At 45.8% G+C, this 26,426-nt stretch overlaps 2 protein-coding genes across 4 annotated transcripts in view; one reads left to right on the top strand and one right to left on the bottom strand.

Annotated features, from left to right (window-relative positions):
- Nucleotides 1-20,334, top strand: part of SLC25A26 (solute carrier family 25 member 26) — a 174,264-nt gene extending 153,930 nt beyond the window's left edge. For 2 of the 3 annotated variants that reach the window (XM_074198785.1, XM_074198784.1), the window contains one exon: nucleotides 575-20,334. In XM_074198785.1, the coding sequence (XP_074054886.1) occupies nucleotides 575-671 (97 nt within the window). In that variant the 3' untranslated portion in view covers nucleotides 672-20,334. The remainder of the gene's footprint in view (nucleotides 1-574) is intronic. The other variant, XM_074198786.1, reaches the window with a different exon arrangement.
- The window catches only part of LRIG1 (leucine rich repeats and immunoglobulin like domains 1), a 124,511-nt gene continuing 99,643 nt past the window's right edge, over nucleotides 1,559-26,426 (bottom strand). Inside the window, exons 8-19 of the mRNA XM_074198783.1 lie at nucleotides 24,378-24,521; nucleotides 22,138-22,218; nucleotides 17,055-17,126; nucleotides 16,148-16,219; nucleotides 12,121-12,284; nucleotides 9,305-9,619; nucleotides 7,512-7,793; nucleotides 6,760-7,179; nucleotides 5,953-6,078; nucleotides 4,474-4,611; nucleotides 3,854-4,141; nucleotides 1,559-3,695 (exon numbers count right to left, since the gene is read on the bottom strand). Coding sequence (XP_074054884.1) covers nucleotides 3,424-3,695; nucleotides 3,854-4,141; nucleotides 4,474-4,611; nucleotides 5,953-6,078; nucleotides 6,760-7,179; nucleotides 7,512-7,793; nucleotides 9,305-9,619; nucleotides 12,121-12,284; nucleotides 16,148-16,219; nucleotides 17,055-17,126; nucleotides 22,138-22,218; nucleotides 24,378-24,521 — 2,374 coding nt within the window. The 3' untranslated portion in view covers nucleotides 1,559-3,423. The remainder of the gene's footprint in view (nucleotides 3,696-3,853; nucleotides 4,142-4,473; nucleotides 4,612-5,952; nucleotides 6,079-6,759; nucleotides 7,180-7,511; nucleotides 7,794-9,304; nucleotides 9,620-12,120; nucleotides 12,285-16,147; nucleotides 16,220-17,054; nucleotides 17,127-22,137; nucleotides 22,219-24,377; nucleotides 24,522-26,426) is intronic.

Genomic DNA, 26,426 nt, shown 5'->3' with positions numbered 1-26,426 from the left:
TGACGACTGATTTTTGGAGTCACTGTGTGACCCATTTGCCTGTTAATTGGCTAAGGAACTTGACTTGCAAAACAGGATGGGGAATGGATCAGTTTTTTAAGTTTGAGTAAGTGGAGGAAAGAGCATGTGGAGTTTAGGGTGGGGGTCATTTACTGCCAACTGAAAGATGTCCAGGAGCCCAGCCTGGTCTGGTCTTAGTCCTTGGCCTGAAAGTGGCCTCCGAGCTGGCCTTGGGCCATGCACCTTTGGCCAAATGTGGGGCTTCAGTGGGGAACTCAACTGAGAGGGCTGTCTGGATAAATGACGGTTGTAAGAAGCTCCGTGACCAGCTCTTAGCCAATGAGATGGCTTCTCCAGCCCCACCACCTGATAACAGCGGAAGGTGATTCCCAATGGCATCCAAACCCTGGGGAGGGCTGGTAATCTCTGCCTCTCCACATTACTGTGTGTGTATTCCTAAGCAGGAAGGACAGGTGGTGGGTGATGCACTGGAGAGCTGGGTCCTCCCTTACACAGAAATGAAACTCACTTCTTTTTTCCATGTTGTCCCCCCTTCCCCCCCTCAATTTTCCAGGTTATTTGCAGGTGTTTTCCCTCGAATGGCAGCAATTAGCTTGGGAGGTTTCATCTTCCTTGGTGCATATGAGCAAACACGCAGTTTGCTGTTTTGACTTGCCAAACAAACCCAGGAATCGAATCCAAAGGTCAACTGACAGTCAAAGTAAGAAGAGGGGGTGTCCGTCATGTCCCTAGGCCCCACTACAACTCCCCTCTTTTTGAGGGAAGCAGCGGCTGGATCCTTATGTAACCTAAACCTTTATAGGGTATGGAAATCGATTTTTGATAAAATTACATTCAAAATGTCCCATCTGTGGCATAGGCTGAGCTATGTCATAGAAATCCCTCTGCCAAGAAGGAAAGTGAATGACATCACCAGCAGCTTTCTAAAGGGGGTTCTCAGCCCCACCCTCCACCTCAGCTGCTCATGAACACAATCATGATCCTTCATCTGATCTTTCATCTCCTGCCCCTGCCGGGCTCTGGACACAGCCTGGCCTGGGAGGCTGAAGCAAAGAAAGTCCATGTCCTATTGCTTTGTTGGGACCCACAGGTCTGCAGAACAGGCAGTCAGGTCTGTGACTTCAGTTACCTGCCTCCTTCAACTACAAATTGAGCAGCCAGCCAACCAGCTGCTAAATGTGGCCCCTTCAGCTGAGGTTCAGGAAGGGTTGGGTCTAGGTGGCTGAGCCTACTCCCTACTTTTCAATTTGACATCAAAGACTTGTTAAATGAAGGGACTAGAATGTATCAAACCAGACAAATTTCGTGGTACTTGTAGAACAAACAACGTGAAATGAAGCATCTGAACAGAAACCAATACCCTCCCTTAGGTCGGTCACAACAATGAAAGACTGGGCTTCTACATGGAAAGGCAGGTACAGTCTTCATTGTCTGTTCCATTACTACTTCATGGAAACATGGCTTCTCTTCGAAGAGAAGAACGTCCTTGTCACCTGGCCCATCCCTCCAGTGAAGAAAAGTTTGAATCTACCCAGAAAAATTAATATTTATAAATGAACCTTTATTAAAAGACACTTCAATGCCATTTGTTAGACACGTCAATATTTTACATGTTTTTCAATGTACAACATTGTACCAAATTTTCTATAAATAAATAACTTTGTACACAAAAGCCATACTTCCTCTTTCACATTGCCTCTCAGAAGCAGCAAATTCACATATTTTGTGGAAGTAACATGAGACAGTTAACTGTCAAAAAAATAAAAAATAAAAGATTCTTAATGTGCTGACATTTTGCAACTGTGATTAGGCATTCCAAAGCACAATGACAAGTGTTATACCCATGGATGCCCTGCTTTGACCTACATTTATTCCAGGGTTCTGAATTGTTAGTGGAGTTTTGCTGAAATTCAATGTGTTATACGTTGGCACTCACAACAAAGGGAGCCACCTGTCTCAAAAGTGCAAAGAGAACCTAGAAGCCAGTAGACAGGCAGCTGGCAAAGTTACGGCCCGCACCCTGGCCTGGTGTTGGTCCAACTGAGGCCATGTAGACACCTGGGTGTGCACTCACTAGTAAGCAACTGAGTCCTTTTGTTAAGACCCTTAAGGAAAAATGAATTCTCCTTCCTTCCTCTCTTCCATCCCCCCACCCCCAAAATGATTTTCACCAGGGCCAACATTTTTCAATCTTGTATTGTTCAGCTGTTTAAGTCGTATCCGACTCTTTGTGACCCCATTTGGGGTTTTCTTGGCAGAGGTACTGGAGTGGTTCGCCATTTCCTTCTCCAGCTCATTTGACAGATGAGGAAACTGAGGCAAACAGGGTGAAGTGACTTGCCCAGGGTCACACAGCTAGTAAGTGAATAAGGCCAGATTTGAACTCGAAAAGATGAGTTTTCCTGACTTAAGGGTTGCATTCTATCCACTGAGCCTCCTAGCTGCCCAATCTTATATTAGCAAAACTAAAATTAAAATAGTGAAAAATCATCCACAGGTACCAACACCAACCAAAGCAGCTTTTATATAAATAAAAAAAGATTCATATCAAAATCATAAGATACTGATCTAATACACCACATTTGTTTTACTTACAGTGAACTTGGAAACCAAACGGCCCACTTATACTCAAGGGATCCACTGGCCAGAGACAAATTTGGGCACTTCACTGGTGGGCTCGATACTTTAGTGTATGTATGTTTAGGCACAAAACGCATAAACTGTTGGCCTTAGTGATTCCATTCTTTGTTAGACCTGGGGCCACGTTTACCCACCTATGTATAAGGTGAGCATTAACTAAAATGGGCTACAGCATTCACCAACAGACACAAAATGGTGTCTACCATTAAAAAAAGTCATTTCTGAACAAAGTGGGCAGTGAGTCACAGGGCAGCTATGGTGCCCCGCTGGCTCATCTACTCAAGTGTCGTCCTTAACATCTGACCCGCTGACGTGCAAATACAAGGTAAGGGTGATTGGTGCTCAACAGTCCAATCGATACTTTGAAACAAATGTGGTTTTCATTAATACAAGTTTCATTAAGGCACCAGGATTATTTTCCCCAAAAAAATTTAACAGCAACCTGGTATGGAAAACAGTATTGCCCAAATGTAAGCTTTCACTCCTTGTTAACCATCATGCACTAAAGATTAAAATAGCCTCTGTAAAAGATATATTTATATATAATATATATATGAAAACTCTTATGTACAATTGTATCAAATACTTTGTCTTCCTTTGTACATAATAGTCTTTTTGCATGTGTGTGCTTCAGATGCAAGTCTACCTTTCAACTCCTGATGCTCCCCACAGTTCAATTATGTACATTTCTGGGATGCATGTCTCCAAACTCTCTTTTCTGTGCAAGACTGATGAGGGTTCACAAACTGAGGTCGCCGTGACCTAGATGTTTGGAACAAAAAGTAATGGCACATTTCTCTGTACGTGGAAGCTTCCTCGTGGTGCTGCAGACTCCTGACTGGAGTCACAGGGCTTGGGCAAGTGTCCATTGGGAAGAGAAGACTTGGCCTGGGCCTCGATGCCAGTGAGTTCTGGAAAGCTGGAGGAGGCACTTGAAGCTCCTGGGAGTGCCACTCCTCTTGTCCCCAAAGACAAAGGGTGCAAGACAACAGACTCAGACTCAGAAGATTTTCCTAAATCATTTAAAGAGCCCCCTACGGAAAAGAAAAAAGATAGCACATCATTTATTGTGTTTTCACCCCAGCTATGAGAACACCCCCCCAAATCACTGGCACAGCAGCACAATTTGGACTATGATCTATTCCTCCTCCAAGGAGACCAGTGGATATGAGAGAAAAAGCAAAATACCTACCATTGTGGTCAAGAGGTGGTGGTTTTTGAATACCGGATACTGACATTCTATCATGGTTACTGGGGTAGAGGGAGTTGCCACTGCCCTCTGGATGTGAGCCAGCAAGAGTCCCATTGCTTTGGGGCGAGACTGCTTGATGCAGCAAGGGATGTTCTTCCTCACTCTTGCTGGGCTCTTGGCTACCCCGTGGACTCGGGTGTGTGTTATGCAGAGGATAGGAGTCTCTGTCCTTAGAATAACTGGTAGCATTATCACTGAAGGCACTGCATACAGCTGCCATACTATATTCTGAAGAGAAGAGAAAAAATGTTGAACTGCCACAAGGAGAAGAGTTACAGATTTTAAAATCTTTGGTAGGAAAACATTTGCCCCTGCCTTACTATTTAGATAGATTTTAGTGAGTGCTAATGAGCTAAATGAGGACTCAGTGTTGACTTGCCCAGCAGCATCAAAAGGAAAGGACAAACTGCCCTTAAGAGACTTGCCATCTGATGAGGAAGACAGTCCAGGTTCAGCACCAGCCACTATCTCACTGTTGCAGACAGTCCATTTCATGAAAAAGAAGGGCTGACCTAGGATTTGACCCTATTTATTTCTCTATTGAAAATATTCTCTTCTACCTGTTGTATCTGGACTAAATCCTCCATCAGCCGCCTTCCACACTTCTTTGTTGTGCCCTAGACATAGTTTAGGCTGCCTAGAAGCAGGTCCAGGGAGGTCAACATCTGGATTCAGACAGGCATCTCTCTGACAAACACCTGCAATACAAGAAACAACATCATCCATCACAGTCCTTTATAGGCTTCACCCAAAACTTCTTTTATAAGACTTTTAATGAGACCTCCAAACTGATAGGATTCTGCACATGGATGGTAATAACTGAAGGGAATAAAGAAGATATCTTCCAAGTGGGCAGTTTGAGAGTAAAGAAAACAAGGAAGGTTAAGTAAGAAAACTCGTTTTGCTCTTAGATTCAGATCATGGAAAACATATTCAAGTCCTGGAGGCTTTGGAAAATGAATGGAAAGGGAAACTATAGATATGGAATACTAAGAAAACAGATTGGTTAACTAGTTCCCTTTTTTTAATCTTTGTTTATGGAATGGTTCTATGGATGGGGGAAGGCAACTCAGAGGATACATCTCTTAAGGAAACTAATCCCATCAATTAGAATTGGGGGAATAAATAGAATCAAAAGATAGGGATTCTGAATTTAACTGGCCATGTGACTTTGGGAAAGTCTAACTTCTTCCCAACTCTCAATTAGAATATGTCTTATTTTCAGATACTACTATCCTAAAGGCAAGTGTATGACTTAAATGCTGGGCTAGAAATTATTTTTCCTGCATACATTGGTTTCAGCCAAAGAGGTTTACAGGCTCCTCTGTGCCTTTGTATACATTATCTTCCATGTGGGAGTACTCTCCAGTCCACCTCCATCTCTTGAAGGCCCTAGATAGGCACATTCAAGTGTCACCAACCATAAAATGCCATTCCTGAGGCCCCTACTTCCAAATTCTTATAGCATGTATCATTTCCTGTGTACCTGCCCCAGGAGAATGTCACCAATTTTTTTAGGGTTTTTTTTTTTTTTTTTGCAAAGCAAACGGGGTTAAGTGGCTTGCCCAAGGCCACACAGCTAAGGTAATTTTTAAATGTCTGAGACCATATTTGAACCCAGGTACTCCTGACTCCATGACCAGTGCTTTATCCACTACGCCACCTAGCCACCCCAAATGTGACCATCTTGATAGAAGCAATTGGCTCACTTTTGATTTGTATCCTCAATGTCTGGGATACAATAGGCATTTAATAGTACCTGTTGCATTTGCCCACCAAAGTTACATTATGTGTGGAAGTTGGACTGCCAAGCCAATCAGAAAACTCATAGCCTAGCTGGAGAGGAGATAAACAGCATCTGGCCAAGGCCAAGTTTTAAGATGGAAGTCATTTCTGATGCTACTTCAAATTTACCGATAGAATACACTGTATCATGTAATCATGAGGCCACTCCCCACGTCATGAGAACTAAGATTGCCCCAGCACCCCTCAAGAACCGCACAGCCCAGGACCACAGTATCACAGACAAGAAGTCATACCATTACTTTCTATGTGTCCATTGGCCTGGTGGCCCATCTCAGTCCTGACCACTGCTTCTTGTCTGTCTGAGAGAGTCCCCTGAGAAGACAGGTAACTTGGGACATCAGGGGGTACAATGGTTTCATCTGGAAAGAGAACAGAAAATTACAAACCAGCACTCCCCAATGACTACTGTAAACAACTCCTACAGCTGACTCTGGCTCCACTTTCTGAAGGATGACTAACAAAGAGGAAAGGAACTGGAGGCCAACCAAATGGAGGATTCAGAGTTCATGTACTAATATGAAGCCCTTGATTTTGAGAGCCCACCTGTCCTTGCTTAGTCTTACTGCAAACAATTTTAACAAACTTGAGTTATCTCATTTCCCAAACCCATGGAAGAAACAGAAGCAGCAGGACCATCATGACAGGGCAGGGTGGGATTGAAGGCAGTCATCTGGTTGAAAAAGCACTCTTCAGTGCAAGAAGTCACAAAGTGAAAGAAAATCCAGAAGAATGGGTTTTTCAAAAAATATAGACTTAGCTATCAAGAGGACATGAGACTCATCTTGGGAGTTCAAAGCTTTGTCAACTACTCTCCAACAATGCCCACAGATAGAAGGGACTTAACTGACCCATGTTGATGGTCTGGTCATTTGACCTTTCTAAGCCTCAGATTCTTACGTTTGTAAAATGTAAGACCTAAAATGCAAAACCTAAAAATAGGGCTGTAAGCAAAGTCTTCCATGAATCTCCCACCCTCTGCAGACAAAACAGCTTTGTCATGTGAAGCGGTTCATCCCCAGGATGCCCCCAAGGAAACTCACCTGTGTTGGTGACACTATATTCCTCACTCTTCTTCCTGGTTTGGTAGATGATGCAGACCCAGACCAGTGAAGTCAGCACGATACTGCAAACCACAGCAATGGTGAAAATGCCCACGGTGGTTCCATCTTTCCTGCAGCCCGGCGTAGGGAAGACGCTCAACTGGCTGTGGGCTCGTTCTGTTCCCAAGGCATTGGACATCTCACAGGTATACCTATCAGCATCCTCTGGCACCACACTCTGGATAATCAGCAGCTGGTTTCCGGGAGTGAAGTGGTGGCGGTCAGTGAGGCTCACTGGCTGATCACCCTTCAACCAAGTGATTCGGGGTGGGGGGCTCCCGCTTGCTTTGCATTGAAGAGCCACAGTTTCTCCAACAGCCGCCACACGGTCTTCTAAGGGAATCATTAAGGATGGCGTTTCTAAAATGACAGAGATTTTACCAAATTAGGCAGATCCTGGTCAGCTGAGGTACTCAAAAGTCATAACTAATCTATTTATCCTAGTTCACTGATATAACATTTATAGGACCATTTTAGTATTTATATAGTTACAGAACAATAGCTCTAGAGCTGTAAAATATTCCTGAGCTCAGTAAATACATTCCCCTCTTTTTTACAGAAGAGGAAACTGAGGCAAGAGTAGCTTGACCCAGGTCCTCTGACTTGAGAGCTGGTACTCTTTTACACACATCTCTCCCACATGCATACATGCGCACACACACACACACACACACACACGGACAGAGACTTGCCTAAGACTGTGAGGGTGGCATTGGCTGACACAGAGCCAGCTGAATTCTGGGCTGTGCAGCTATAAACTCCCATGTCATCGATCTTCACATCAGTGATGAAAAACACAACATCGTCCGGCATGACAAGCATGCGGCGCTCCCGGGCAGCTGGGAAGTCAGTACCGCCATCCTTCTGCCAGGCAATCTGGGGGTTGGGGTGCCCATTGGCAGCACATTCCAGGCGTGCGGTGGTGCCCGTCCGAATGGCAATGTCATGGGGCATTTTCGTGAACGACGGCAACACTGCAACAAGACCCACACATGTTTCAGTCATGCTAGAGGTGTTCCCAAAGCCCCAGAAAAATCCTTTTAGAAACAATGTTTTACAACCCACTGTTAAGCTCCTACAATGCCTTCTACCTGTAATCTAAGCCGATTTGCCTCATCAAGGTGACCCTTGCTGCCTTCCCACCCTCCTGCTGATCTGCCCCCAAATCAGGTTCAATTTTCTTCTTTTACTCAGCCTCCCTCCAGGACTTTCTAATGTATCCGTCCCTGGCATAGGGAAGGGGCAAAGAAACATTTATCAAGTGCTTACTGTATATGGAAGGCCCTGGGCAAAGAGTTCTACAAATCTGTTGTTATTTATTTGATCTTCACAACAGCCTGGGAAGTATTTGCTATTATAAATGGAGTAGACAGAGCTTAAGTGATATGAAATTGGAAAATCTCATTACTTATGTGACCAACAGGTAAGTCGCAACCTGCTTGAACCCCTGGAGGAGAGGTGTCAAATGTAGGGGCAATATATACTAGGGAGTAACTGGAAACCTTGACAAAATATACAATACAATATAGTTAACACTACATTTTAAAATTAAGTCAGTGCTTTTCTCCCTTACCAGGTTATCCGTTATTAAAGAGCCCTCTACGATACCCCCAAAGTGGCCTGACCATGGGTTTGCAGTCCCCCATACACCCACAGATAAAAGTATTTTTTTAAAATTATTTCAACTGTCGTTTCTCCCCTACTGGACACATGAAGTATTTTTTGTCCACAAATACAAGAAAGCCTTTACCACTAATTCTACTCATCCTTATGTCCAGATCTCTCCAAATCCTGTCATCTAAGATGCCACCTGCATCTCTCAAACTGTGGGATCCCCAAGTCACTGATAAAAATGCTCCAAGCAAGGATCCCTTGTGAGGGAGAGCACCGCCCTTGAGCCCTTCTCAAGTGGACGCTAAACCACTAGGCACCACTCCTGTGGGGCTTTACAGCTCTTCAATTCATTCTGTGAACATTTATAAAGTGCCTTCTAGAAGCCAGGCCTTAGAGCCAACTAACTAATGTCACGGTTCGAGTTACGAAATAGGTGGCGGATGCTGGTGTGCTCTCTGGCCCGGGGTACTGAGGTGAAGGGAAGCTCCTGCTGAAGCCTCTGGAGATGACCAAGCCTCAAGTTCCCTCACCAAACCAACTAGGGATACACAAACTTGTCATTTTTCATTAGAACTACATGACTCATGACAGCAGCTCCAGTGGTGCCTTGGAGCGCCTCCTGTGAAAGAATTCTCCAGTCTTCTAGAATCAAGAGTCAGATCTGGAAAGACTCTCCAGAGTCGTCTTATCTCATCCCATTTGAAAGATGAGGATAGGAGAGGCAGGCAAGTTACAAAACTACTTCTTCTTACCATGGTTTTAAATTAGAAGAACAAAGATTTGAATCCAGGGTCTTTGACCCTCTTACTTCCCTGAAGCCCCGAGAGATGGGGGAATCGTGAAGGCAGGATCAGAAGCCCCATCTCCTTACCGTTCACTGTGAGCCGGGCCTTGTGAGAATAGGTGGAGCCAAAGTGGTTGGTGATCACACACTGGTACCGTCCCTCATGGTGGAAGGTGACCTGGCGAAGATGCAAGATGGTGGTGTACTCCATGACCTCCCCAGCCCGGACATGGGCAAAGTTCTCGATGTCAGCATTGGGGAGGACCTCATTGTCCTTCTTCCAAGCAAAAGTCATTGGCGAGCTGCTGCTGCTGGCAGCTGAGCATGTGAAGCGGATGTCCTTGCCTGCCACTGCCATGGTTGTCTCTGGCTGAGTGACGATCTGGGGCTTTGGGAAATCATCTGCCAAGAGACAAGTGTGGTCTACGGTCATGCAGGGTCACCCATGATAACATGGTGATCAATTCAGTCATGCAAATGACAATAAACCAAAGGACACACACATGGGCAGGGGACAGGAATCGAAGTTCCCCAAACCTCTGAGTCTCTCCAAAATACCCGACAACCTTCTGCTCAAGTAAAGGAGAAAACCCACCACATCTCCAGTCATCATCCTTTCCTACTTCTAGATAATTCTAATTATGAGCAAGTTTTACTTCATATCAAGCCTCAATTTTTGCCACTTCTACCCACAGCTTCTGGTATAGTCCTGGAGCAGTGAGAGGGGCATAATAAAAAGCATTCAGGATGGAGGGTCCCAAGTCCTTCGTTTTCATTCTTGGCTTTGTCTCAAATGATGACCTTGGACAAATTGCCTCCTCTCTGTGAAAAACTATACCCAGGGGTGACTAGGTGGCACAGTGAATAGAGCACTGGCCCTGAAGTAAGGAAGATCTGAGTTCAAATCCAGCCTCTGACACTTAATAATTACCTAGCTGTGTGGCCTTGGGCAAGTCACTTAACCCCACTGCCTTGCAAAAACCTAAAAAAACAAATGTATCCCCATTTGTCAAATGAGAGGAATGGTCTATAATGTCCTTTTCTGGAAATAAATTGAGCATTCTATGATGCTATATCTAGTTTCCCTTTGAAGTTAGAAATCACATTCCTCCAAGACTTGACTTCTTCAAAGAGCAAACATTCAAGATTCTTCACCATACTCATAGCTCTCTTCTCCCATCTTATACTGTCCTTACAAAAAAAAAAAAAAAAATGTGAGGCCCAGAGCAGAATGTGACTAGACTTCTGACCAGGGCAGAAAATTGTGGGGCTATCACCCACCAGTCCTACACTCTGGAAAACTCAGAATAATCCCAGAATGAGAAGCATAAATGGAGGCCTTGCCTCTTCCTAAAGACTGAGTGGCTTGCCCAAGGTTCCTCTACTACTTTCTAGCTGTGGATTCCAAAACTTCAAAGCTCCTCACTGACAACATTCTCCCACACATGGGTAATAATGGACAGAATTAGGCAAGTATAATGTTACTTGTTGAAGGAGACAACCACAAAGGAAGGCATCATGGAAGAAGAGGCACCTGAACCATAAGGGAAGATAAGGTGGATGGAAAGTAGAGTTGAGACTACAACCCAACTCTCTTGGATTTCAGTCCAGAGCGTCATGGATTGATCATACTGCCTCCTCCACCTGATCTCCAACCAGGCCACAATCTGCAAACTGTCTGCTGACAAAGTGTTAATAAACACCACCAATTTTTGCCTGTTTACATTTAACAAAGGTGGTCATCTGAGCCAAGTGTGCAGAATCTACTTACTAATTACTGGATAAACTTATTTGAAGTGGTTCCCTTTGTTAAGAAATGACTGGGAGGAGAGGCAGCTTTTTCTATGTGTCCCTCATCTCTTTCTGTTAACATTGTTCAAGACTTGACTGGGACCACTATAAGCTACCAAGTCTTTCTTGGGTTGGAGCATGTGGGTCAGAATGATCCCCTATTGAAAACAAAGTGGCCCAAACCACTTCTGCCTAGGGATAGCCTTTGGGGCACCCATTCACAGCAGAGGCCCGAGATGAGACAGTGGCAAAAGCTTTGGAAGGGGTGAGGAGGAAACCTGAGGCAAATGCTGAAGGAGCAAGATTCCCCCAGAGGCCCCAAACCCAACCCCAACTCTAAAAAGACTCAGGCGCTGGGGGAAGATGGTCATCTGAGCCAAGCATCCTCCTCTGTGGGTTGCCAAAGGGAACCATCTACTTGACTTGATTTCAAGTAAAAAGAGCTAAGGAGAAGTCACCTCTTCCTCTCAATCAAGTTTTCTAGCCAGAAGGCTTTTATCACACAGCTTAAAAACAGGCATCTGTGTGTGTGTGTGTGTGTGTTTTCAGTTGCTCAGAATTCTCTATGCTCATCTGCAGTCCTACTTGGCTGCACCCTGGGACAAAAAGAGAGCAAAAGCTACATTCCAAAAACCAGAATAAACCAGAAAACAATCCATTTAAAGCTATAAATGCAAATTTCAGTCAACCAAAGCTCAGTCTGTAAGACTGCCCAGACAATAACGAGAGCTTCTCTATATTGAGAGATGCATTCTCCTGAGACTCTCTCTCCCTGCAGTTAACCTTTGGTCCTTGGGGTTTAGGAATTGTCCAGACCCTTGGACCAAATGAACAGATTCTACCAAGGTCCAGTCTTACCTACAATTACCAAGATCTCTGTGGGTGAGTTATAACCCCTTAAACACCATGTAATAAGGACTCTGTATACAATAAACACTGACTGTGGTTTCAGTGGGAAATAAATCATATCCACCAACTAATTTCTAAACATGGCCCGGGGTTTGCTGCCATCCCACAAATCACTACAGGAATGAATGACAAATTCTGACTGGCATCTCAGACCTTAAGCCCAACCTCAGAAGATGAGCAGCTAGACATCAAGATGGTCTTACCACACACGAAACTCTCTGGTGGCACGGAGAAAATGCTCTGGCCCTTCACGGACTCTGGATGGGCACAGGTGGCCACCACCATGGTTTGGAGGCCTCTCCCCATTAACCACTGGGGTACCCACTTCAGCTGGCAGTCACACAGAAAACTATCGCTGTTGATGTGACTGAAGGGAAAAAAAAAGATTCCAAAGATTAGGTGGCAAACCTGGGGAAGGGATTCTCAATATGTGTAACCATTTCAAACCCTTCTATCAACAACACTCCCCCACCAAATCTTCCCACTCAAAACATCAACAGCCTCCAACATAGGAGATAGGGGATTCTCACATTATTCAGAGGATGATAATCACCTGAATTCTAACCCAAAGGCCCCCTGTGGACTGCTTCAGAGGCTCAAAATAGAATCTCTGCTCTACTATTAAGTAACTTTATGACCTTGGACAAGAAACCTTCCCCCCTCCTACTCCCGTGCCTCAGTTTCCTCAAAGGTAAAATGACAGGGCAGAACTAAGTGATCCCTGGAGTGCCTTCCAGAATTCTATCAACAATCCTTGGAGGACAACTATAAAATTAATAAGGTATGTATGTCCACTTTCTACATTTTCAAAGGATGCTTGCAGTCCTTATGCCAATGGATGCTATAAATGAAGAAGAGAAAATTCAAGAGGAGAAACAAGCTCAAACTCAGCTAACAAGGGAGAAAATAAGTTCTCTGAAGGACTATTTCTGCATTTGTCTCTCCCTCCAGCTGCTACATTCTATTTGGCAAAAATGAACATTTTACTATTTCAAAATGGAACCCAGGCCAGCATGCTCCCCCTCCCTGTTTGTGCATTTCCTTGTACACCCGCATTATTTTGGAGGTCCGTGGGATTCAGTTCGGCTCTTTGTAAACAGCGCCCGTCAGCAGCCGCTGCACTGGGAGCATGAGAATGCAAAGTCTTGGTTTCGTATGGATCCAATCAAAACAGTAACTGTTTTCTTTCTTCATTTCTCAGCAACCAAGAGGGGGATTTTTCATCAGAAATCAGAATGGCCATCTAAGCGGACATTCTTGCACACAGAGTCACTTGACAAGTCTGCCTGAGGGCCTGGGTGAATCGTCTTGCTGCAGGCCCTCGGAAGCTCTCCTTGCCGGCTCGTGGGCACTGGGAAGGTACCAGTGAGGACAATGGAGAAGGGCCAGGATGGGTTTAGAAAGCCAATGGGCTTTCTGACTACAGCCCCAGCTCAACTTTCCATGGTCTAAGAGGAAAAAAAGGTACGAATAACCGAGATCCATAACTAACTCTAGATCCTCACATGTTCTGTCTTCTCACTCTGGCCCTCTTAAAAAAAAAATGAGCAGGCCAGAGTGAGAGCCCAACTGTCCACCTGGGGAGTAAGGGGCCCAGACACATCCCCTAGACTAGACTTAAAGAGGGATCAGAATATGTTTCCATCTCAAGCTCTCCTCCTGCTCTCCTCCCATGTCACAGTTAAAACACCTTCACTTGTTTAAAGCTGGTTCATTCGGTGATTCTAAACTTATTATAAGGAGATCTTAAAATGTTAAAAATTGTTTTCACATATAATTGTGAAAAAATAAAATGTTATTTTAAAAAATACCAAAGATAACAATGTGGTCTTGAGGCTCATGTAGGTCAGTGCTTTTGGCTGAGAAAACCACCAATTAACATGATCTATGTTGTACTGTATTTTTCTTTATTTTGTTAAACATGTCCCAACCACACATTAATGTAGTTCCAGGACATTTGGGAGTCCTGCAGGTAAACCCCTGATATAGATCTTAAAAATTGGTCAAGATTTCTTTTTCAAACCCAAGAGAAAAAGGATAACCAAAAGTCTTCTTAGGACTGTATCTTGGATTGTATTATGGTTAGCTAATCCTAAATCTGATGGATCAGAACTTTTCAAAATCAAAACTTTTCTCAGACTGTTAAAAGGAGTCATTTGCCTGGCTCTCCTCGGCCAGACCAACAGCCAAGGGTGGGACTTGATTCCCCAAGAAGCATCTTCATGGATCCAAGCAGCAGAGCTGGCAATTGACCAGTGCCACGTCCTATGTCCCCCACGTTACAATAACTTAACTGCCTTTCCCAAGTGGTCAAGGAGATCCCAGGCATAGCAAAAATAAATCATGCTACCCTCCTGAAGAGTCTTCAGCTACTCATCTGGGGAGAGAACTATTTTTAATTCTATGTATGACTTACAGGAATAGGCTTCATAGTCTGGGAAAATAAATATTAATACTAACAAGAATGAGTATGAAGAGAGGCAAAATGAAGTCCTTGCCTCCTCTACAACGTTGCTGGGTTTAGTTGGCTTGGTTCATCGAGAGATGACTACTCTACTCCCCATGCTAATTCCACCCTTTCCCCACCTCTGGAAGAAATGACAATCTGGAAGAGGCTACTCATGTTGGGGAGTAAGGACCCTTGGACAAGAGATATTCTGATACAATGAGGGGAAATTCAATTAAAAAGCACCAGTCACCAAGCTAAGACAGAAACATCCCTCACCTAGCAGTGAAAGCAAGTCGATGAAGCCTGTCACTTGGAGACAGAAAACCCCCTTGGAGGGAGTAGGAAGCCATGTCCCAACAGTCAAGTCCAAAGAATGTTAGCTTCCCAAAGCTAGCCCCGATTCCTTCCATCCCATCATTGAAAATGAGAAGGCGGCCCAGCTAAGAGGCGCTGCCTTGAAATGTCTACCCTCCCAGCTATTCCAATACGGCATTGGCCAGAACTGTACATTTTCCCAATTCCAACTTGAAGTGTGTTTCCAATCAACACTTGTGGAAATTTACCCAGAGGATGACTAAGCGGGCAGCACAACCTGCCTGCAACTAAGGGGGGCAGGGGGAACCAGCAAACTTCCACCAGAAGGCTGGGTTCAGGCCAGCCAGCAGTAAACTGGGGAAATGGAGGGTCTGACTGGAATTCCAGACGAGCTCTCTAGGATGGGGGGTCCAGAATAAGGTCAAATATCTGGTCTCTACTGCCAGAGAGGTCCAAATTGGGAAGAACATTCAGTGTATTGAATGTGTAAAGGACCAAAAAAAAAGTCACCTTTAAAGATCACCTTTGGGGATCACAATGCTGGGTGCCATCTTGTACAATTCCTTTCTATTTTACAAATGTAAGAACTAAGACCCAGAGGAGTTTGATGGCCTCAAGTCCTCTCACTCCAAACCCAACCTTCTCCTTTACTGACTCCCTTAAATGGGAGAAAGGAAGTCTCTCTTAGGAATCAGGTGAACCAGCTAGGAGATTTCCTCACAGATGAAGGAGCCTTTACAGATCTCAGGAAAAAAGGCTAATTCTCTTCTCAGGCTACATCAGCAAGGACCAGGTTCCCTCCATCCATCACTAAATAGAACGGTTTTGCTGTATCTACAATCTTGGAATTTGAAGGATCCCGAATATAAGGTTAAGTCAAAAGACTCAACACTGGATGAGTCTGTTTAAAGCAGCCATGATTCTCAATGGTGATACACTGGTGAAAATCAGGATGCTTTCAAGGGATCCAAAAAGGCATAAGTGGATTTAAAAGCTAGGAGCAAGAACCAAAAAAAGCTTGCTCTGTCCACACATGGGAAGGCAGCTGCTCCCTGGGCCTGCTTCAGTTACTCTCAAGCTCGGAAAGAAAAAGAAAAGCAGAATTTTGTTCTTGGGGTCTTCACTGTGTATGGCAGCAAGCTCATTCTATCCATAATGAAAGATAAATCCCAGACTGATTATTCCCATTGACTGGATTATTCCAAATGGGACTCATTTAAATAAACTACTTAACTGGCAAAAACACAGACATTAAAACAGTTTATTGACCTGTGTGTGAGTGGCAGGGGGACTCCTTTGCCTGTCTGATAATAGGGACCCTTCTTGAGATTTTTTTAAAGGTATAAAATCAAATGAATAGAAATTCCAAGAGAACCGATGATATTGGAAATGGTTAATTTTAACTTTTCCGATTACTTCTGCCCAACCCCCCCCCACACACACACACAGCATTATGAATCACTTACAGTTCTTTAAGATTCTTCATCTTTGCAAAGGCATCAAACTGGATAGACCTTATTGCATTTTCTCCAAGGTTTCTGAAAAGGACAAGAAAAAAGCAAATGCTGCAATGGCCCAAAGAAAACCCAGTTCTCTTCCACCCTTTTCTTTTGCAACATCAGCTTAAATAACAGCATGATCTGACAGAGGTGCTTCCTAAACTCTTGTAAGATCTTTCTCTACTAGTTCATTTTGGGAGTTGACTCATTCAAGATCTGCCAAACAGGTAACAGGCCCCCATGTATAGGGACAAAATGAAAACTAGTCCAGCCCTCAAGGAGTTTCAATTCTACTGGAAATGAAAGGCCCTTGGGGCTCATTAACTAAGAGTTCCCAGGACAAGTAAACAAGACTCAGAAACAAAAAGGACTTAGCTGATCAGGAAGCCACTGCTATAAGCATCTCAAGTAGGGCCAAGAAGAAGGCCTCTGCTTTGCTCTCATTTTTGGGGGACGGAAGCAAGAACCAGTCAAAGACAACTGGGTCACAATTGAACATTTAGGTTATTTTTTACCATAAAGCTGTCGGTCTGAGAGCTAAGCATTAGGGAGAACTAACATGAAGTCTGAGTCTGAGGAGGTGAGATACCCCACGTGATCCTGAGGCTAGGAAGGGAGGTGAGGAGATTATATATTCCAATCCCAATCCCATTAATTGAGAACCCCCAAATATGCCATATGTTCTCAAGCTCCTTCTCCTGGCACCCATAAAATAAAGGGCAAAGTTGAAGTTGACTTCTAATGAGAAGGAAGCAGCTGGCCTCTCCCAACAGCCCAGCTTCTCAGTTTACAAAGACAATTAAATTGCTAGCAGACTTCTCGGGCAGCTCTGCTTGGCAGCCCCTCAACCCAGCAAGGCATGGCGGGTACTCACAGGTGCTCCAAGCCCTCCAGTCCTGAGAACGCTCTCTTGGCCACGGATTTGATCTTGTTTCCAAACAGAGTCCTGCAGTTTCCAAACAGACAGTACCCAGATGAACAAAAGGAAAAATTATCTTCCAAAAAAATACTAACTGGGGGTATGTGGGTGGAACAGGAAAGGGGAAAAAGACAAAAGCAAGACAGAGACAAGACCCGGTCCTGGAATGGGTACCTGATGAATGCAGAAATGCCCCCTGCCCTATCAGCAAATGCAAAAGTATTTTTCTTTGAATTTACAGTCCAAAATTCACAGCCTTGTCCTAATCTAAAAGGCTGGCTGTTTCATGAGGTCATCTTCTTGGACAGAGTTGAGGACAGTGAAAGAGATAGAAACTCTCCATGGAACCATTCTGGTTCACTTCTGACCCCTTCTCTGCTAGTGGGGAGAGGAAACCCCAGGCTCCTGGCTGGTGACACCAACATGGCTGATCCTGGATATCCCCAGGAGAGAGGAAGAACAAGGAAAAGCAGAGGGAAGGTAAAGTACTCTGGCTGCTCCAGTCACAGAAGGCAGAAGCAGAGTTACCAACCGGAGGGCTTCAGGCAAAACCCACTTATGGATGTGCCGAAGTTTTTGACTATGAAGATCCTGAGACCCCTTCCAACCCTGAAGGGCTGTATTTTTGTGAAATTCAGTCTTGTCCCAAATGGCATCAAGAAGTAACTTGACAGAAGAAGTGCCTGCCAAGCCACTCTTATTTCCAACATGGCCCTGAGAGTAGTCTTAAAGCATCCAGCCTTCTTTTTATAAATTCTCTGGGATTTACCCAACAAACCTATAGATGATGGAGAACATCCTGTGATGGTCACAGGAAAAGAACTGGATTCTTCTACCATTTGGGAAATAGGGAAAAATCATTAACCTCCTTAGTGGCCTGTACATAGGAACTTGCACATCTTTACCCTAAACTGATTTACAAAGATTATCCTCTCTGTATCTCTCTTTTTTTTAATTTTATTTATTGGGGCAGCTAGGTGGCACACTGGCCCTGGAGTCAGGAGGACCTGGGTTCAAATCCAGTCTCAGACGCTTAATAATTACCTAGCAGCTGTGTGGCCTTGGGCAAGCCACTTAACCCCGTTTGCCTTGCAAAAACCTAAAAAAAAAAATTATTTAAGGCAATGGGATTAAGTGCCTTGCCCAAGGTCACACAGGTAGGCTAAGTGTCAGGTTGGATCTGAACTCAGGTCTTCCAGAGTCCAGGGTCAGTGCTCTATCCACTGTGCCACCTAGTTGCCCCCAGCATCCATCCTTGAAAAATAGAGGCAAGAGGAAGGAAGAGAGGCAAAATCATCAGGAAAAAAGATCTTAGCTTCTCCATTTAGATCTTCAGATGCCTAAAGGATACTCCTCAAGTCTTAACTTTCAGGCAAGACTGAATGATTTTCTTTCTTTCCTTCCTCCCTCCCTCCCTTCCTTTCTTTCAGATTGAGGAATTTTCTTTCTGGAGATCAAAGGACAGGAGGTAAAAAACCTACTTTGTTTCTCCTCTTTTGTAGAAAACCAGGAGTTAGCATACACATATCATGCCTTAAGACTTTGGAAAAGCACATCCCTTAAGATTGAAAGTACAAGCAATATGAACCCCATTTTACAGATGGACTGAGGCTCAGAGATGCCCACCATCATGTGTCCAACCCCAACCCAGCTGACCCCACCACCACTGTCCTCCCTTATCCCCAAATGTGTAAAACTGAGTTCTCTTGGGTTAGTCATTACAGATCATCTACGCTCACCAGGATTAAACTGGGTTTTCCTTTACTAGATGAGCTATTTTATAAAGTTTGGAAAGTTTTTCTTTCTGGTGAGGAAAATTTCATCCAATTACTCGGACTCCTGCTGTTCAAGACCTGTGTTGGATAAACAATAGCTGCATTGCTTCAGGACCAGTCAGCCATTCCACTGGCGGTGGGCTGACCCACCAGGGATTCTCTAAGCTGATGTAATTACAGGTCTCCCCTTCCCCACAAGGAGGCGGGAGATCAATTAGGGTCCTATCCTGTCCCTAACTTTATGTAGTCTCCACCAGAAAGTATATAGGAAAGAGAAAGAAATAACTATAAATAATGGCCAGCAGGTTCTCCCATGTGCCCATGACTCTGGTTAAAGGTTGAATGGGTAAGAAAGTTGAAATCCTAGACCAGGCTGTGGTTTTCTAGATGATACAGGTTTCAGTTTCTACACTCTGCTCCCTTCCATTCAGCTCTGGCTGCAGCTGAGAGTCTCCCCAGGGCTTCAATTTACCCCATGGTATCTCAGAGAAAAGAGTGTTGGCTTGACCTCACAAGTAAGAGAAAGAAAGACTTTTCAGCCCTGGTGTTACATCACTTAGACATACTTGGATCCCCCATCCCAATGGTGGGACCTGCACAATCACCAGGTCCCCAAGCCTCAGCTTTGTCTCTTATTGGACGGATAGAACGGGGCTCCTTCTGGAAAGCTAGTCTGCAACTGGTGTCCCCTGGAGCAGAATCATCTGTTCTCTTCCCCTGGAGGGGGCAGAGAGAGTATAAATTCATCCCCTCCTTTATACGGAAATGCTCTAAATTCAGTTAATTCTACAAGATGAAGGTGAAAAACATTGCTTTATCATTGAATTTCTGACTGATGGTGCATCCCCCCCCCCATAGGACTCCTTTCCTACTCTCACAGACCCCTCAATGTCATTACCCATCAATCTAGCAGTGACTTGACTCAAGAGCCTGGGAGCGGTTATTTTGGTGTCCGGGCCCTACCCCTTTCCCTCCTCACATACTGTGTTTCTGTAGTGGGCGTTCAAAAAAGAGCCCACTGGGGAGATGCTCCTGGCCAGGCCCGTGGGCATCACAGCCAGAGAGGCAAAGCAGGTTAAGGATGTTCCAGCTGAAAGAATTCGCTAAAGTGACCATGTTCAACAACTGCAAAAACCAGGACACGATTCTTTCCCAAAAAGTCTTTACTCAGCCCTACTGTTGTCTTCACTTTCTGGGAGTATCTGAATGGCAGCTGGGGCTACTGAGGACCAGGAAGAGCCGAGAATCACTTGACAAAGGCAGGGAAGTCTGGCAAGAGGGACTGTCCTGATTCTGCCTTGGCCAATGCTCAAGGTCTTCAAAGACAAATCATCTACAGTCATCCTGTGGAAAGCACCACTGGTTCATTTGCCTAAAGGTTCTCTACAAAGGAGACCCCTCTTCCTATCCTAGAAAGCTTCCCAACTTTTGTGGAAAGTCCTATGACCGATACCTGGGCCAGTGGGGAATCGAGCCTGGCAGGGCGGGGGATATCTGCTATCTATTGGGGGGGGTAGCAGGAGGGTAAAGTGAGTTAAGAACATGAGACTGTAGTAATACTACTAGCAGCAACAAGGAATTAGAGGCATAAAGGAGAGTGCTCTGGACCTAGAGCCAGGAAGATCTGAAATCGAATCCAGCCTCAGACACCAATAAAAGAGAAGTGAAGGGGACTGAGCAGGCCTAGGGGAGAAATGGGGAGAAGACTGGAAATGTAATTATCTGCATTTGTGAGGTATTGAAGAGCAAAACAGAGTGTGCCTGGGGCCTACCAGCACAGTGCTGCTTAGCCACCAAACACTCCATCCACAAAATGGGTATGATTCCTGCCTGAATGACCCCTTTACCAGGCCCTTGTGAGAACACAAACCTGGAGTATTAAACTCCATGTTTGATGTCAGTCTCACCAAGAGCAAAAAGGACTGAAAAGAACAGGATCCAAATCATCTCAAGTACCCACTGAGATCAGTGGAAACGGGGCAATTAAGACTCGCCCAACAAGGGACAGAAATCCCTTAGAGTTTTCTAAAGGAGTCCATTCAAATTCAACAAATGAGCGGCAATGGTCTATTTAACAAAAGGACTGACTGAACAATTCATTCAAAGAACCACAAAAGCTGGAAGGGACCAGAAAGACCATCTTGTCCAATGGACACCATGGCAACCTGGCCAACAAAGTCCCCATATTTTGAAAGACTAAAGACCCCTATGACAGTTAGGTGGTAAAGTGGATAGAGTGCCAGGCCTGAGTCAGGAAGTTCCCAAGTTCAGATCTGGCCTCAGACACTTCCTAGTTGGGGGACCCTGGACAAGTCATTTAAATAGCTGTGCTTGCCTCAGTTTCCTCAACTATAAAATGGATAGGAAAAGGAACTGGCAACTCAATGTCTCTGTCCAAAAGGAGTCCCACATCAGGAGGGGGGGAACCCTGTGGTCATTTGGAAAATCTAATTCTGGGGGATCCTTCCTTATATTGAGGCTAAATTTAACTCTTGGCCCTTGCCCTCATTGCTTCTAACTTGCACAAAGAGCATTCTTATTGCCTTTCCTGAACTTTCAAAATCCTGACTTTGTTCTCACTCAGCTTACACACAAACTGGTGCAATTCTTGTGATTTCACTCTGTAAACATCTTTGTCAGAACTGGCGATAAGGGGGCCAATACAAATCATCTCTTGCTCCTTGGTCACCCTCTGGAGTCTGGGCAGATAAGAATAAATATAATGGCAAAAGTAACAATAGACAAATGGATGATAAAGAGCAAAGAGAAAAAGTGGTGAATAAAGGTGGGACAGAGATAAGCATCCAGCCCCCGACTGGCCTCTAGGCAGTGAACCAAGATTTAATACCCCAGCCCCCATACCCCAACTCCCACACATACACAGGCAGAGGTCCCTATAAACTCAGGCTGGAGCCAAAAAAATCTTCTGAAGAAATATGAAGATGGCTTTCTCAAGACTAAAACAGACGTTTATGGTCAAAGGTCTTGAGACCCTCTTCATGAATTCAGGGGTAGAGAATAGCAAATAGTTCTATCCATATGAAGTCCTGGGTCCAAGTGCAATAAACACCCAGGCTCCCATTGAAGACTGTTGGCCAGGAGATGTGGGCCTCTCTCTCTCCCCCACAAAAGAAGCTCTCCGTGGAGGCCTGCCAGTCTGCCATTCTATGGCCCAGCCAGAACAAAGGCGGATTCCAGGGGAGGGGAGGGAACTCCCCCCCAGATGAGGGGATCGACAGGACTTCAAACGCTGAGCTACTCACAGCTTGTTGAGACTGTCCAGGCCCGTAAACGCCCCACTGGTGTCTTCTATTGTGCCTGAAATCTCGTTATGGTTCAGGTCCCTGGGAGGAAGACAAAAGAAGGCTCACAATCAATTTCTCAGGCCTGAATCTATCATTCCCAAAGGACAGAGCAGGGACTGGGAAGAAGCTGATGGAGCATTTCCTCTTTGCAAACTCAAACACATACATCAGAATGTGACTAAAGAGCGAAAGTCGTGGCTGGCTCCCTTCTGGCTCTCCACATTTCCAGGATTCCATTCCTAAAAGTCTTAGTTTCCACACAGAAATTTGGGGATACCTTGTCTAGAGACCACCGGGGCCCCCAGAATACTAGGAAGGCTCTACCTGGCCTGGAAGTGGGTTTAATTTGGTCAGAAAACACACTTTTGCAAACTAGCTGCCTTCGTTCCTTTTCCAAACTGGAATCCTATTGAATGCCAGGAAAGATGGCAGCCTGACTGCTCACTGGAGCATCCCCAATCTGTGGTCCTATGGGTCAAGCCCATTCTCTTCTCAACCCTTTTTCCTATTCCTGATCACCACCTAGAGAGGCCCCTTTCCCAGGGGATCCCTCTTCTCTATCTTTCATGTCACTTGGTCCTGGGCACTAGGGCCTGAAAGCTGGCCAGGTCCTTCCAAGTGGGCCAAGATGCGTCAATGGTGGCGCTCCCCAGAGGCTCAAAGAAGGGAAGCTTTGGGGCGATCTTTGTCCTGCTAAAAGGAGCCAAGCCATCTTGCTTGGAGACAGAGGGATTCCTTTGACTGCTGACACCCCCTTCTCTTCTTCCAACTGGCCATGCTTTGTACTCTTCTTCGGCAGCCCTGGCCTGGCTGCCAATTTCCTATTTTTTCTGGCCTGCTGAGTCTGAATGTGCCTGCCTTGCTAATCACCCCCCAGGTTCCCAGGGGTCCCAAGCCTGACCTCTGGGTTTCACCCTCACCAAAGGCTCTCCCCACAATAGGCCTGGAGGAGAAGTGCTCTCCGCCCCCTCCCACACACCCGGTTCCTCTTTGCTGGAACTCATGGGGATGTCCAGGTCCAAGCAAGAGATCTGCAGACTGCTGCTGAGAGGACTAGACCCCTCTGAATGCCAGCAGTTGAAAGGTCCCAGAAAAGTCTCACGGTGACTTCCTCCTTCCATGGAAAAAGCAAAGCAGCATCTCCAAACCAAACCCAGGAACCCAGGAAGGGGACGCCAGGCTGATCTCCTTTTGTTTGTTCATTATTAATGAGGGAGGCCCCGTGAATTGGAGAGAACACCCCTGGCACCCTGGCCAGTTCCCTCTCCCTGCAGCCATCTAGTGTGGACAATGGTGGTTTCCCACCAATTCAGAGCCCAGTGCTCCTCCGGAAAGGTCAGGAAGAGAACACAAAATAGCCCCAGTGTCCTTTGGATTGAATGGAAATTCTCTGGGTCTTAGAAACCAAATTACAACAGGGTGAGAGATCCAGGACCAAGAAGCCTTGGAGAGCCAGGCACTAACCTCCCCCCCCCCCCCCCCTTCATAGGAGCCAACTTATTCATCCAGCTGATGAAAAGGGTACATGAGCAGAATCTGGAAGACACCACCATCACCACAGAGTCACTACCAAGCCAAGGGAACTCTGGGAATCAGGAGCGTCTCTCAAGAGCCTGCAGCAGGGCTGACAACCTGGGTCTAGACGGGTTACTTTTCTAACATGCCCATGGAACCAGGACTTTAACAAATGTACCCACGGGGCCTGGGTTTGGGTCATACCTGCTCTATCAATCAAGTGATTTAATTTTATTTTAATGTCAAATTTTTTATTTTATATAGGTCTTATATAATAAATAAAATTTAATTATTTTATTTTAATGTAATTAAGCATTTAATAAATGCCTCCAATATCCTAGAGACTGGGCTAAGCAGCAGGGATGAGAAGAAAAAATTAACAGTCTATTGAATGGCAGGCACTGAGGAGATAAGCCAGGCAGGAGCTTCTGTCATAACATGGAAACAAAATCAATGGCAAGTAAATCCATGTGATTGGGGGGTAGCTCAGGAGGAACCAGGAGCTAGGGAAATCAAGAAAGGCCTCACTAAGAACCCCCAAGAACAGCTCTGAGAGGCCAGAGAGGGCTAAGTGGTGGCCGCCCTCCTCTCTTCCCCTGCATCCTCCAACATCCAGAGGGCCTAGGCCACCCGAGCAGAGAGCTTCACCCCCATTCCAAAACCACCCAGGAATTAACACTTACAAGATCCGCAGGTTTTTGAGTCCCTTGAACGCTCCCTCCGCAATGTGGTGGATGGAATTGTGGCTCAGGCGCAGGATCTGCAGGCTGCTCAGGTCTGCCAGGCTCTCCTCATCAAGCCGGGTGAGATTGTTGAAGGACAGTATCCTGAGAAAACAAGATGGCAGGATGGAGGTGAGGGGCAGAGAAGAGGCCCCCCCCCCCAGTCTCCACAATAAGGGAGGAATGGAGCCTTCAGAATCCCCTCCACAACCCACCCTAGAGGGCTACGAGAAACCAAGGGGACAGGCCAGTCTGCCTGAGATTCAGTTGCCGTTTCACCATGCTCTAAGTTCTTGGAAAGCAGGGGTGGGTAGGATTCCACTCCTGGTCAGGCACAGCCAAGGAGACCAGAAGGGGACCTTCACCGGGTGTCCATGCCAGCTACTACTCTTGTCCTGCGGGGGAATCTAAAGGAGAATGCTATACCTCGGGTGCCTCTACTGTACATGGTGCCTTGCCTCCCTCTTTTGTGATAGACTAAAGCCATCAGGAGGATGGACTATCCTCTTTCAGCATCCAAAGAAGGGTCAAGTCAAGGCAAAATCCATGAAGGATCTACAAGGGGCCAGGCAGGGCCCCAGAGATACCAAGAAAGGGAAAGAGGTGGTCTTCCCCTCTGGAAGAAACAAGAATAATGCAGGAACCAAAGACAAAGACACAAATAGAGTGCCTAGCCTGCAGGACATTTGTTGGAAGCCCATTGAACTTCAGACTCCCCAGTGTCAGCAGAGGGCGCCAATGTTTGCCCCACCAGTAAACACCTGGGGCAAACACCCACCCCTCCCGCTTCACACCTGGGGCAAACTGACTGCATGATCCCTGAGCTTGCCTCACCTGACCTCTGGCTCTGGGAGCCTGCATTAAAGGAACTGGGCCTGAGCAACCAACGATCTCACATGGGCAAGGGGCCCCTCAAAAGAAAGGACAATGGCCTCAAAGCATCTTCAGGATGCGTCCTCCTGTCATCATCACCACCTGCTCTAGCTGTGATTCTTATCGCTGCCATCCACATCCTCATTGTCACTACTACTGTCATCATAATAACTATTAATTATTACTGCTTCTCTTATCAGATTGGGGCTTTCGTTCTGCTGGTGAGGATGGGTGCCTCAGCATCAGGATCCTAAAGATCCTAGAGAGTGAAAGTGCCAAGTCACCCCACAGGGGATGCACCGTGGCCACCAAGTCTGGAGGGGCCCCTCTGGCGGCTGGCTCCCCAGGCCAGTTTGTCCCATAGCAACATGCACTGCCTGCAGGAACATAGCAAGGACTGTTGGGTTTGAGACAGTAATCATGATTTTGTTCTTAAGCTGTGTAGTGTGAGAGAGAGAGAGAGAGTGTGTGTGTGTGTGTGTGTGTAGAGTGTATATAATTGTGTGTGCACACGTGCACTGCTGCAAGGGTGGGGGAGGGGACCCCAGCAAGACTATCCAGTTTGAAGGAGTCACGGAGCCACATTCTTTCACTCCTAGGGCAGTTGTAGCATCAAGTTCTACAGACCTGGCAGACAATCAAAATCATGTCCTCACCTCCAATGAGAGGATCTGGCCTCGAGCGTACTTTGATACTGTGTGAAGGGGTCCCCCTGCTATGACTGGCAAAGGCACGCTCACCTGGGCAGCTACCCCAATGCTTTCCAAAGGGCAAGCTTCAGGGAGTCTACCTGTCACCTGTGTCACATCCATCTGGAAAACTTTACAAATGAAACCCGGGTTCTTTGCTGGTCTGTGAGAATCAACAGATTTGGGACAGCTGGAGAGCCCGGACTGTACCACTCTCCAGGGGAGGGAGGAGCCATCCGGGAGGCACATGGTCCCCAGGCTGTTTCTTCCCAGAATGAAGAGCACTGGAGACTAGAGCCCGAAGGTGCCTCCAAGGCTGTGCAGACTGAGCTCCTTGTTGTAAAGAGAAGGAGCGGGGTCACAAGAGGGGGGAGGGTTTGCCTGGGGTCCGCTACAGAGAAGGAACAGAGCCAAGATGGAAAATGCTCCGAGTTTTCAAAAGGTTTTC

This window comes from Macrotis lagotis, chromosome 8 (genome assembly GCF_037893015.1).
Source record: "Macrotis lagotis isolate mMagLag1 chromosome 8, bilby.v1.9.chrom.fasta, whole genome shotgun sequence".
In the NCBI taxonomy this organism is placed as follows: Eukaryota; Metazoa; Chordata; class Mammalia; order Peramelemorphia; family Peramelidae; genus Macrotis; species Macrotis lagotis.
Note: the sequence above shows the minus strand (reverse complement) of the source record. Positions and strands in the feature narration are given on the sequence as shown.